The 14,533-nt window shown below is 39.6% G+C and overlaps 1 protein-coding gene across 3 annotated transcripts in view; it reads right to left on the bottom strand.

Moving 5' to 3' along the window:
- The window catches only part of CTNND2 (catenin delta 2), an 875,933-nt gene that overhangs the window by 551,368 nt on the left and 310,032 nt on the right, over positions 1–14,533 (bottom strand). For all 3 annotated transcript variants that reach the window (XM_015251739.3, XM_072958848.1, XM_015251743.3), the window contains one exon: positions 10,303–10,415. In XM_015251739.3, the coding sequence (XP_015107225.2) occupies positions 10,303–10,415 (113 nt within the window). The remainder of the gene's footprint in view (positions 1–10,302; positions 10,416–14,533) is intronic.

The raw sequence follows: 14,533 nt of genomic DNA, 5'->3' as shown, positions 1-14,533 counted from the left end.
CACAGTGTTGGCGTAGCCTACCACATTTGAAGTTTAAAAAAAATTAGTAATTTTGCAATCCTACTGTGTCTCCTTTGACACAAGTGAGTCCCCAGACCTTCCCAACACTGACTCTGAAATGCTCCAGGTGCTCACAACCTTGGTTTAAGCGTTATGACCCATCTCCTGCACTGAGGCTGCCATCTCTAACTTATGTGGCTGTCACCGGCCCCCACGTGCTTCAGTCCATTCTCCATGCTGCTGGCAGGACCAATGCTTCCTTCCAGGACATCACTTCCTTGGGTAAAACTGTCTTCCATGCTCTGTTGCCCACTCAGTGAAACCCCGAACCTCTAGCCTGACCAATATGGCCGCTCACAGAATGGTCATGCCTGTCTGCCCCCTTACCCAACGCCAGTCCACCTATGGGCTCACTATGCCAACCACACTGGTGTCAAATTCACTCCTGTCTTTCTGACTTCGTACTTTCTGAGCAGTGCCTTGGTTCCATTTATTTCCCTGCGAATGTTTGACATCCCTGACACATAAATGTCCCTCTGTGAAACTGTACCTGGTACTGCTTCCCATTGTCTCACGGCACCGACACATTTTACCACATTTGGCCTGCTTATGGGCCTCTGTCTGCATTTGGTGGTAAATCCCCGGAGACCAGGAGCTGCATCATAGTCACCTGTGATGCACAAGGGGCACCACTAACATGCTGGGCCCTCTGAGACGTTCACAAGCAGTTTTTTTTTAATGCAACCCATGATAATTTCTTAAAAGTTCCAGCCCACCTCGTCTCTCAGTGTGAAAATCTCTGTTCCAGCTCCCTATCTTCTCCCCAATTTTTATCCAATCAAGAAAACACCCAGACCATTTGAGGTGGTATACAATATATTTACAAATTTCTTTCTGACTGCGTTTTCCCAAAATATAAAGTCCATCCCATGACCTAACTGGAGATTCCTATATTGAAAAAAAGCTATGCACATGAACATGCACACATCTATCTGCCCTCCTCTGCAGCACCAAATCTATGTGGTAACATCTTGCTAGTCTTATTATTTAATTACTTAGATCTGTTATTCAAGTTCAAGTAATGTCTCCTTATTAAAATATTCACACAGGCTCATGGCCTGTCATGAAAGGTCTGAATAAGAGGAAGAGCACAGAGTGGGAGAGTGAGGGCTGGGACAGACCCAGGTGCTCACTGTCTCCTATTTTGCAGGTGAGGAAACGGAGGCCCAGAAAACCCAAATGATTTGTCCCAAGTCACAGCTTGAGTATTTGGTGCCAAGACCAGGATCTTCCTGCTCTGCCCCAATTGTCTTTCCATCTTAATAATTTGAACACACACGGTTCACGGTGTTCAGGGAGCCACTGTCATCCAGTGTTGACACTGAAGTTCTTTCTTCTTAACTGGGTCAAATGCTCATTGCGTTTTTTGGTCAGCTGAAATATCACTGGTTTCCAATCGTCTGTCATGAGCATAAATAAACATAAATTTAAATAACTTAGTAAAAGCTTTCGGCCCCTTGGCATCTGAGCGACAGCAGAATGGACATGAAGGACACACAAATGCCTTCATCAACAGACACTCCTACTTCTCATCCCAGGTACATGTTTAGACATCCAGGGAGACTAGTGAACAAGCATTTTGGTCAATGCATTCATCTTTTGAGCTCCCTGACTGAAAAACATCTATTCAAAGAGTCACTGGCTTCTATACCTTAATTTACTGAGCATTTCCTGTCATTCGTATGTTATCCCTGCATTATTTATTGCTCTTCTTTTGACAACTACACGGTATCAAAAGTTCCACCTCCAGCTCCAGCTCTGGATCCAGAGACACATTCAGCTGTGCCCTATGAAGGGGAAACTGACTCAAGCTTTCTTCCACTTCATCGTGTCAATTTCTGTGCCATTGTTTAGTCTGTGTTATGAAAGAGGCAAATATGGTGCCATCCTGGTATGCCGTTTTAGCCCCTGGTGAGAGAAACCATTTTATAATCTTTTGTAGGAAAATTAGGAAGGAGATTTCAACAAAAAGATTATCTGTATGTTCATCAAGAGCAAAAAATATATACGATTCACTCATCACAGTACGCAAGATGGTGTGTGAGATGTTTTACTTACATTTCTCATCTATTCCTTTACAAAATTACTGAAGAGCATTATCACCATTTGTGCAGATGAGAAAAATGAAATTCAGAGAAATTAGCAAAGCTAGGCAATACCATAAAAACATAATGACGAAATTTAGCTCCAGTTTACGAAGCTACAAACTTCACCTTTCAAATCTATGAGTTAAAAAAAAAATGTTGTAAGGATGAAAGAAAACATGAAGAATCTTCCAGACTAATTAAACTTATGAAGAGTTTCAGTTTTCTACCAATTGGAGTATTAAATTTCAAAACATATTAGAATTAGTTCTCCTTAACAATCTATTTTATAATGTAAAACCTCTAAATAAAATTTGGTATATTAATTATTTTTAAACGTAAAATTAGTGTTAGTTTTTTGATATATCACTTTGGAAAGAAGTTAGGCTTCAAATTTGATACAAAAGTGTTGATATAGTAGTTGACCTAAGACATATATCAGATAATTATAAGTTAAATATTCAACCTTTTTTTGGGACCTACATAAAATCCTCAGGACAGTTGACGATTTGTTATCCCACAGAAATCTAGAACAATGTGTTTCACTGTGCGTAGAATGAATGTTTGTGCCCCCCCAGATTCATGTTATACAGTGAAATCTAATTCTTAATGTGATGGGACTGAGAGCGGAGGCCTTTGGGAGGTGACGTCATGAGGAGGGATTAGTGCCTTCATAAAGGAGACTCTGAAGATTTCCCTTGTCCCTTCCACTATGTGAAGACACAGCACAAAGACCAGGAACCAAGAAGCAGGCTCTCACCAACCACTGAATTTGTTTGTGCCTCGACCATGGACATCCCAGCCTCCAGAAATGTGAGAAAACTTTATGTTGTCTATAAGCCACCCAGTCTATGGCATTCTTTTATAGCAGCCCAAACAAACTGAGATGTGATAAATAGTATTTTAGATGTAAGCATTAGTAATTATAATTTGTCCATCGGGAATTTGCAAGAGAATACTAAACAGTTACTCTGGACGCATTTAAAAGCAAGGATATCATATTCTATTAACACTCTTTACCTCATTTGTGTAAGAATAAAATCAGAAACAGATGAAGAATTTCAAAATAGCTATAATCATTGTGGGGTGGGGAGGGAGAAGGAAGAAACAGAAAATCAGTCCAAAAATATTTGTATCCTTAGGGTGAAAAGGGACTGGAGACATTCAGATGGTAATTTACAACCTAATTCAAGACACTATTTAAGACTGAATAGCAGCATTATAGCAAGGTATTTTAAATATATACTTGGGGAGTAAAGATGCCTGGGTCCAAAAGTCAATGTCTGGTATGATATCGTTATATGCGGAGTCTAAAAAATATGACAAATTAGTGAATATAACATTAAAGAAGTAGACTCAAAGATATAGAGTACAAACTAGTGGTTCCCAGTGGGGGGGGGCAATATAGAGGTGGGGCAGGGCATGTAAGTGTTGGGTGTAAGACAGAGTCAAGGATATGTTATATAACACAGCAAATACAGCCAATATTTTTTTTAATAACTGTGAATGGAAATTTTAAAAATTAAAAAAAATTACAAATCCAATCAAAAAAAAAATCAATGCTGGACCCTGGGAAAGTGAATTTCTCATTCTGAATCTCCGTGTTCTCATCTACAAAATGAAATACCAGTAAGATTTACTAACTCATTGGGTTAACTGGGGGTAAATGGCATGATCTGTATAAACCAATTAATACTGCGCTCAGCCTATGAAAACTGCTCCATAAACACTACCATTATTATCGTGAAAACTATCGCTGTTATTACTACTATTACCACTATTATCACCATCTTAAGATCAGAGTGAAAGTATGAGACTAGATCAGCCACAGTTCCACACCACAGAGTACATCAAACCAACAGGCCCTGGATTCCAAGGTACGATTTTAACATGGAAACTGACTAGAATGAATACTGAAATGTAATATCCTGATCAGGCAAGATCAGACTAATATATAACATTTGATATGTAATATATATTATATATATAAATAATAGATTCTGGGATGTATAAAGATGAAACTATGTATAGATTAGTAAGACTGGTGATTTTGCTAAAAAATAGCAATGAGAAAAGAAGAGCAATATTGTATACTTATTCATCATTTATCCAACCAGCACTGACCGAACAGTTACCGTGGGCTGGCCGCTGCTGCGTCATATACTCCAAGGCTCTGCCCTTGGGGAATGGCTTAGAGACCAGGGGACAAAACCGAGGAGACACAGTAGGAACTGTCTACTGGCTGAGAAAGCTCATGAAGCCTCAGTGTAGGGGAGGAAGAGGCAGCAGCTTTAGTTCATGTTTTTGAAATAAAAACTACACTAATGAAAAAATTAGGTTCTTAAAAATTAAAAGTTATTCTAAAGCTATCTTTTTTGTCTTTCAATGACAAATACATATTCACTGGTGGTAAGGATCTAGAATCTTATGACTTTGAGTGATTTTTACCTTTGGCCAAATGACTGTTTAGGAATGTGTGTATGTGTAGAAATATCTATCCACATAACTTTTAAAACTTCATTTTAAAAAATTTAAGTAAGCATTTAATATTGTCTGGTTTCCAAATTAAAATATTTTGGCAAATTTCTTCCTTCTTTATTTAAAAAGAATAAATGTAACTATCTACTTATTTCAGTATCATATCTTGAAGGATAATGAAAAATGCACACTATGTCTTACTCTGGGAAACAATTATATTCGTGTATGACTTATTTCCTTAAGAAAATTCACTGATTATGCTGACTTACGCTGTATTTAAATAAATACATTTCATTCTGACAAAAAGTACCTAACCACTTAAGTTTCTTCACTACTAATTTAACCAGGTCAGCATTTTCTCAAAAATAAACCGGACTTCTTCGTAGGTATGGAAAAGATTTTCAAACCCTTTTTACAGAACTGTTGGCATCTGGGCTCACAGAAGTTAGTTAATAAAGAGAATGACCTTTGATAACATTTATAACATTAATTCCTCTTGTATTCCACTCTCTAAAATATGGCAGGCTTTTGAGGAAACTTGTTTGGAAGAAATTCAATAGTTCATCTGGTGGAAAGAAAAGGGCATCTTTTTCTGTGGAGCAAGCAATTCTATATATATATATATATTACATTTTGTCTTTTTAAATATATAGATAACTCCAATCAGGTCTTGGGTATCTATATCATAAAAAAGGCAAAGCTAAAGATGACCCCTTCCGTTGTCCTTACTCTATAGTAAATAACGACCCCCCTCCAAATCCAGATCCCTCTATTTCTTAGAATCAAAGTTACAGATCATTTTAATATGTGAATCCAAATGAATGCATTTAAGATGCATGAAAAATAAAATTGGCTACAGACATTAAACTCTTAAATGGAATACAGATGGTCACAGAGTAAAATTTATTTCCTCTAAAAACTTTTCAGCTTGTTATAATATATATCAAATACAACCAGTTGAAAAGCACTGTATTCACTTTCCATTACTGCAGAACTAATTACCACCAACAGAATAGTTTAGAACAACATACAGTTTTTTTTAGCTAACAGTTTTCTAAGTTTTGGCACGTTCAGGCGTGGCACGCTTGGGTTCTCTGTTCAGGGTCCTACAAGGTTACTGTCATTGTTTCTGCTGGGCTACTCTCCTTTCTGGAGGTTCCGGGGAATAAAGTGCTCCCAAGTTCACTCCAACTATTTGTGAGCTGAATTAAACTCCCTTTGGTCCTAAGACTGAGATCCTTGCTGGCTGTCAGCTGGGGATTGCTCTCAGTATCTAGAAGCTATATGCATTGCTAGCCACATCTTTAGCTTCATCTTTAAGCCACCAAAGAAGAATTTATCATGTATCGAATCTCTCTAGCTTTGAATCTTTGACATCCTTTGTCTCTGAGCTTTAGACCATTGTCATAAATCATCATCATCATCATCATCATCATCATCATCATCATCATGTCTTCCAAGAGTCAGGTCTCCTTTAGGAAGAGTTCATAAGATAGGTCCAGCTGTTATTTGAATTCAATTTCTCTCTCATTATATTCCTGTTGCCCATGAAGATCAAGGATATAAGTAGACATCTATTTTGTTGTCTTTAACTTTCAGTAGCACCTGAGAAAATCCCCAATGTCCTTTGACTGAAGGTTAAAACCTCCTGTGGCAAGGAACTTCTAGAAGGGTCAGTAGAGTCCCATCCCCAAAACTCTGTTAAGTTCTAAGTACTCCCCAGGAAGGGAGGACACCTGGACCAATTTGAACAGATCAAGAAGACAATCAGAAGAATGTGAGCCCTGAGCGGGGCAGCTGGATCCATAGGGGGAGGTGACCAGAAGAAAGGGGAGGATAGTCTAGATGGAAGGGGCCGCATGCCCATGACCATGTGAGACGGGAAAGAGTAGCGTATTGATGGAATTGCAGAGGAGGGAATGGGTCCTTCGCAGACACGTTTCTGATTTATGTGGCACGCAGCCGAAGCCCACACAGGTGGAGGATGGGTTTGGGCAGAACGTAGGCAAAAGATGAGGCAGGATGCTGTTCGAGGGGTCTGTGGGGAATATGACAAGGGCATGGGCACAGGCAGGTCCTGTGGGACTTAGAAGAGCCTAGTCTGGGAGAGGACCGGGTAACTCCCAGGGCTGCCAGACCGAGACCTCCTTGACAGGTCTTCGCCCGAGGAACGGATGTGACCCCATTAGTAGGCACCTGGCCAGAGGGCGGACGTGGGCTGTCAGCAAGAGGGGTGTGGCCATGGCCTAAATAAGGGGCCTCTTCTATACCAATAATCTTCCTGACTCAGGCCTGGATGGTTCTGAGGAATCAGGCGGAAGGTATGGAACCAAACTCTCTAGTTGTAGGAGGGAGACGGACCCAAGAGCTTGGAAAGGTTTGACCTGAAATCAGTGCGGACAGTCAAGATAGGAAGGTGAGAAGGCACACAGTGAAAGTGTAGCTGCAGTAAGAAGCACCGATAATTCTATTCTAGAGGACTGACATTAGCATTTAGACAGCCACTAACTGATCTGAATTCTGCAAGCTACGATAATGAATTTGGATGCTTAGAAAAGTCTGTGAAGGGTTTAAGAGATCACAGTGTTCCTATGTGCAGCTACTTTTCCCCTAGATACGTGGACGCAGAAGCTGATACGCTACAATAATAGATATCTCCAGATTCTCCCTTCTCCAAATTCTCAGCATCCTCTCTTATGATTTGATTGACTATGATAAATCTGGCTGTTACAAATGCATACTAGTAATATCTTTTTATTAACTTTAAACTGTCAATGTAACTCCAGGAAACAGGAGCAATTTCCTAATGCCAATAAAGGCAGAGGAAAGCCAAATTACATCTATTAGTCATTTTTATCATTTATATAAAAAAAACTGAAAAATATTTTATTTTGTTTCATGTCCTCTAGGAAACTCTCTCACCTCTCCTTAAGAAGTACGAAACGACATCTAAATCATCACTCTTTATCTGTTCTCCTTTTTCAAAAATTGTTTACATTTCTATTTTTTCTTTTAATTTTTAAATACCCCCTTTTCATGTGCTAACTAGGTTAGTCTATCACCCTTGATATAGACTTGAATTTCCAAACGTGCATTTCTGAAGCTGAGCAAACAACTAGGTTATGACAAAAAAAAGAACAGTGGAAGTCATGTATCAGGATTTTCTGCAGTGAAATATCAGTAAATCGCTTGTATTATTCAACTGTAGATTCATACATTCAATACTTCCAAAATACAAAGTAATGAAGCTTGATGCAAGACATATTATACAGCTACATGGAAAAGGGAAATAATTAGGCAGTCATCCACACTCAGGACTGTATTTAATATATATTTAATACAGAATTATTGATTATGTATCATGGGCTGTGAGCTAGGAATACAAAATATAGTGTAAATAATCAGAAGTTGACATGGGATAATTTTCCTGTCGAATTTGGTAGTTAACAGATGTGTTCTATTCATGAAACACTGGACCTAAGAAAAGAAATCAACTCAAATTTTAAGAATTCCAAAGGTAATCTCATAGATGCAACATCTAAATGCAGCCAGACCTAGTGACAACTATACTGGTCTCTGACTTTCAGGAATCACAGAGTCTCTCTCTATTGGACTGCCCTCTGTCACCACAGAGTCCTCCACCAGCACCCAATCCACATGGCCACCATCTCCTAGCACCCACCATTGGATGTCACAGATTTGGGGCACTTATTTCACATTCCCAAGAGTACAAAACTAATTTCTTGCAGGCCAGTCACTGGATGAATCACCCTTGGGTTAGATATCCATCTCTGATCCAATCAGAAGTTGCGAACTGAGGCACAGGATATAGAATGGTCCCCTAGACGTGCTGTTACCAAGAGCCGGAGGTGGGTGAAACAAAACAAAAGATGTAGAGTATGCAAAAGTATCACCCAGAAAGATTAGGAATATGAATTGAAAACGTAATCTGACCAACAGGGAAACAATGGGTTTCAAAGCAAAATACTATAGTTCTAAATTCAACAGTGTTTATGGACCTAAAAAACCTTACAGACTTCGCTTCTTAGGTGATGTTCACGATTAAAAAAAGCTCTTCAAATATGAACAACCACATGTACAAAATCGAATACACACTTATAAATACTATTTTCTCTATACATTAGTCTCATCACCTTCAACCAGAACCTTCTGATAACAATTTCAAGTAGACATAATTCATTTTGCCTTTTTCTTGTCCATCCTGCTCTAGTTAATTTGGGTGTTCAGACAAGCCTATGATGCATTTAAGAGATCACAATGTACCTATTTGCAACTATGTATAGCCTGGGTACTTGGATGCAGAAGCAGATACACTTTTGTGTACCTAAAATAAGGCTTTACAATTGAAAATGCTATTCCATCCAAGAAATTTAGACTCACAAGAGGCGCAATGATTCCCATTTAAAGGTTATCACCATTGGACGATGTAAAGAACCATGTTAAAAGACGAATGGCAGGTGGCTCCACTAGAAACATTCCAACTACAAATTAATCCCACAGCAATAAAATATCTTAGAGCAATGGATACAAGGATTTTTTAATTATTTTGTGGCAGCAGTTGGTTAGAGAGTACCAAACTCATGTCCCCGCTTCCTGGGCAGAGTGACTACAGACCTCAAGACTAGGAATCCCTGCCCCACTTCCATCTATGGGAGGGCATGTGACTACATTTCACCAATGGACTATGGCTGCAGTGATGTAATTGATGATGCAATTGATGATGAGGCCATAGGGGATGGCAGGGCTCTCAAGAGAGAAGCTGGGTCATTAATTACTGCATGGAAGGGCAGCAGGGAAGCAGCCCCCTGACCAGCATCCACCTCTTCTATCTGTTGCATGAATGAGAAACAAATCGCTCTTGTGTCAAGCCACTATAACATGGGAGTTTATTTGCCACAGCAATCATTGTTCCTTAAAAATGCACAATGTCAAACACATTACAGAACAAAATGACAGGAAATTCCAATGCATCTTTGAGAAATAAAAATTGTCTCATAGAGCTTTATGTTTCTTCCACACTCACACTCATACTCATACACACTTATATTTTTACAAATGAAAACATGGTCTTTAGGCAGATAACTTATTTTTTGGTCAAGTGATTAAGTTTTGTTTTTAAATACTTCATAATCTCAAGTCAAGCCTTAACTGAATAATCATTCTACGTATGGATTTGAAATGTCTTCACACACGGAAACTGCACGTGTGGCTGGTATTTGAGGAGCAATTTTATAATGTAGCATCAGATATTAGCAAACAATGCAAGTAAATGTCAAAACGTCAAACTCTTTCATTTCCAGAATCTGCAACTCTGGATCATTTAGAAAAAAGAACCAAACTGAGAGACTGACATGGCATCTCCTCATCTCCAGGAAGCTGACTAAATGCAAAGCTTCCGTTTTGTGTAAAATTATGCATAATTTGTATTCAGGGCAGGCATACATTTTGTGAAAGGTGTCTCCAGTACAAATCAGGCCATTTCAGACACCTTCTGAACATCTTAAATCAGGTCGGTTACAGTTCCTTCCCAACATCTGACTGAATGTTCCAGCTCCACTGCCAGGTTTGTCAGGAGAAGATAAACAGCACCATTTACTTCCACTGCACGAGGAAGCCCAGCCTGAGAAAGCCCAGCCCCGAGGAGCAGCGCGCCCAGTACCTGACGCTGCTCATGCTGCCGGTCTCCGATCCGAGCTTGCATCGCTCCAGCTGGCTGGCGACGATCTGGCGTTCTGCCTCCAGCTCTCGGGTCAGCCTTTCAAACTGTAATTCCTGAAACAAAACCACCAAAAAGATTAATTCTCCCAGCTATACGGAAAGTGGAATTCAGACCAAAAAGACAGGATGGCCCAGGGGAAAAACAGGATTTCTCAAGACGTCAGATTTGAGAAGCAGAGGTTGCTGATGTGAACTCATGGCTGAGACTTTCAGACAGACCTGAGTTCTCATCATAGTCCTGGGACCTGATAAGTTATTCAGTCTTTCTAAGGATCAGTTTCAGTACCTGCAAAATGGGTTTACAATACTCATTAGGTTGAGGTGAGGATTAAATGAGACACCAAGAAGAATAAGCCTGTGTTATGTTTGGCAAATGGCCAGCACTCAACAGAGATCAATACTCCTGTCACCAAAAGTGAAAGGCTTAGTAAACTACGTTTATGTGACTTGGAGCATGTGTTTAAGTCGCTCCTGGCCATCTAGCTGCTTTTATACACTAATTTGGTATTTAAATTATTTATATATTGTAGCTTGAAGAAAATAATGCTTTAAACCTACATTTTTCATGCTTTAAGTTCCAGCAGAACAAGGACACTGATTCCATACAGTCTAATTACAAAGAGAATAACCACTATATTTCACTTGTCACTTAAAAAACAGCCAACTGGACCAACGAAGAACGCTTCTACAAAGCTACCAAAAATCCACTGCTAAAGGATTAACTTTAATAAAAAATAAGATTCAATTAGTATGCCAAGGACCTTAGCTGTTCCAACCACAGGGACTTCTGTACTATTTTTTAATCTTTACATTTTATTTTTCTATACACTTAAGTTTTTTTTAACAGACATAATTATAGTAAATCATGTATTTTAACTAAAAAATTAAGAAAAAGTTTTTACAATATCACAGCTAACTTCTTTTAAAAATGAATGATTTGCACAGTTGTGTTTTGGAGATGGGAAGACCTCTAAGAAAGCTGTAAAAATAGTGTGGGGGTAACTTGGGAGATACAGTTGATACACAGCACTGTATAAAGTTTAAGGTGCACAGCAGAATGATTTGACTTACATACATCACAAAATAATTATTACATCACAGGGATATGTCTTCCCAGAAAAGATGAGTTTATTTTATTTGCTACCCTGTGATGTTCCAGGGTGAGATCTTTAAAAAGTAGTGGCAGCCTCTGCATATGTGAAAAACACCCTTGCTTTTTTCCAAAGGGCAGATTTTTATGTTGACATTATTTCAGGGATCTCAGCAAGGGACACTGTACAAATGAGAGCTCAGCTTTTCCCTTTATGGTGAAACATATTGTTGAAGCTTAAGTTTTTCTTCTCCTCTATGAAGGGCAGCAAGGATTATTTGGAAGCAATGAATACTAAGATCTCTGCTGACTGCATCTTGTGTATCTAACCTCTCCTTCTCCCTGAAAGTTCTGCTGCTTTTCTGGGGGAGTTCCTTTCCATAAACACATGCAAGTTCTAGAAGATGTTCTTTTCCAGCCTTTATAATACACAAGCATGCCTCAGAGACACTGCAGGCTTGGTTCCAGACCATCATAATACGGGCATCATCACAGAGAAGTGAGTTCCACAAGGTTTTGTTTTCCCAGTTCATACAAAAGTTATGTTTACACTAGACTGTAGTCTGTTAAGTGTTCAATAACCTTATGTCTAAAAAAAGTACATATCTTAATTTATAAATCTTCATTGCTAAAATATTAACCATCATCTGAGCCTTCACCAAGTCATAATCTTTTTGCAATAGTTAACGTCAAAGATCACTGAATACAGATCACCTTAACAAATATAATAATAGTGAAAAAGTCTGAAATATTGTGAGAATTACCAAAATATGACACAGAGACATGACACAGTAAATGATGTTGGAAAAATGGCGCCAATAGACTTGCTCAATGCAGGGTTACCCCAGACCTTCAATTTGTAAAAAATGCAGTATCTGTGTGTGAAGCACCATAAAACAAGGTATGTCGGTATATTTTATCTCAAATATGTCTGCGTAACAGGAAACCAGCTCATACCTTTGAGTTGATAATGCCTTAAAAACATTAATAGTTACAGATTATACAGAACTCCTCATAGGTAAGTAGAAATTCATTGTTTGTATTATCCGAATTAGTTTAATTCGCTGCATGTTTGCATATGTTACCAGCAGTCCAGTATGGCGAGACGGTGAAGCAATCCAAGTCAGGACATAAGAACCTTCTTGGGCTCCTGCTAGGACAGACGCTGCCCTGGGGTGCGCTTGCTGAAGGCTCTGGCTTCACATTTCCTTCACATCAGTTTTATAGAGCTTACGAGTGCTCTACGCCAGGTCTCAGGAATTACGGCGTTTCCCAGCTTGGCTGAGGGGATGCAAACACATATCCTTGGCGCTGGCGTGAGCACCAGGGACTGTTTCCTCCCATCCTTCCCGAGAGATCTTTCACTGCTCCCTGGCAGTCTCCTGATATACACGGGCTGCTCAGTTCTCTGCTGAACAGTCGAAGGGGACCCTCTGCAGCTCTCAAGGGTTCGCCTTCTGAGCAGCAATCACCTTTCTTCTTTTTTGCCCTGCAAATTCCAGCCTCCTTTACCTCCCGGACTCTCAGCGCTGTCTCCATCTCAGGGAGTGCTCTGGGCTCTGCCTGGGTCCTCCCTTCTCCACTGTGCTGGGGAGACTCTCTCAGGGCGGCAAGCTGGGGCAGCCGTAGGGCTCACCGCACCTGCTTTGTATCTCATTAGAATCACTGTCCTTCATCGCCTGAAGTTCTTCTGCTGTCATCGTTCTTGCTGTTTTTTGTTTGTTTTGGGGTGGAGGAAAGTGCAGCATTTATTGTAAAGGCACCAGTCCAAGGGGGACGGGTGGCTTGTGCTCTGAGACCCCCAGCTCCCAGAGGGTTTCAGCAAGGCATTTTTAAAGAGCAGGTGAGGGAGGGCAGCGTGTCGCTGGGTACGTGATCAGCTTGTGCACAGTTCTCTGACTGGTTGATGGTGAGATCATAGGGCAGGTAACGTGACCAATCCTTAGGCGCCAGTAGGTCTGGGGGCTCATGATCGTCAAGGAGTTAATTTCGTCCATTCAGCGGTGGTTTTAGCATCTGTAAAACAGCTCGGGAAGTTTGCACCAGATCCTCTGATCTGGGTACTTCGGAGAGGGGCTACAGCAGAGGATACGGGGAAGGGTCTGTCCTGGGAAAGCCCCACAGAGTCCTGCTCGGTTACATTTTCTGTAACTGGTCTGAGAAGGTTCCATTTGTGGGACTGCTTCCGCCAACCTGCACCGTCATCAGCAACCACATCAAGAAGACGACTTGATCTTCCGGAATTCAGGTGTTTTTTGCTGCCACCTCGCATGTCTACAAAACTGCTATTTCCTATTTTTATATTTATTTTTTTGTCACTGTTATTGTTTCAGGTGGGAAGGTATTTCTGGGCATCGTTCCTCTCTTAGCTGAAAGCTGAAAGGTTTGTAAGAATTAGCTATTTCTCCCCCAAGCTAGATTTGTAAATACTTATTTTCCACTGTATTTAAAAATTCATACTAAATGTACTACTAAAGAGCGAAGTACTTAAGTTTTCATCTGTTTCCTTTAATTTTGTTTACTATTATAGTATCAAAAATAGAAGCTAATTTGGGTTACTTGTTTCTTTTGTTTGCACAATGAGTTTTTAATTGAATCAGCATTTCTTTATAAAGGAAGCTGAATCAATGTGTTTTTAAAATGTCCATTCAATAAATGTTTACTTAGTCATCACATATATGACACAAGCAATTAATTAAGTGAATGTTCCCTCTAAGCTTTGCTAAGGAGTACACAGTAAATGTCAAGGAGCAAGAATGTTTGTCCTTTGCATCTAATAACCTATAGTTTATTAATAAAATAACACAAAACACAAGAATAAAGTTGGAGGCAGAAATATTTATTGAGCACTTACTACTGAGTGTGTAACTACTAGGACAGCATGTAAGGAGGAAACAATCCTGCTGGGTTGTCACTGGTTTCTAGAACACTCCTGGCACACAGTAGGTGCTCAATAAATATCTATTAAATAAATGCATCCACACTAAGTGCTTTACACATGTTGCCTTGCATAAACACCATAAAACTGCTATTTCTTCAGTTCTGTTTTTTTTTTCCCTTACTTTACAAAAATGTTAAGGTA

Source organism: Vicugna pacos, chromosome 3 (assembly GCF_048564905.1).
Source record: "Vicugna pacos chromosome 3, VicPac4, whole genome shotgun sequence".
Classification (NCBI taxonomy): domain Eukaryota; kingdom Metazoa; phylum Chordata; class Mammalia; order Artiodactyla; family Camelidae; genus Vicugna; species Vicugna pacos.
Note: the sequence above shows the minus strand (reverse complement) of the source record. Positions and strands in the feature narration are given on the sequence as shown.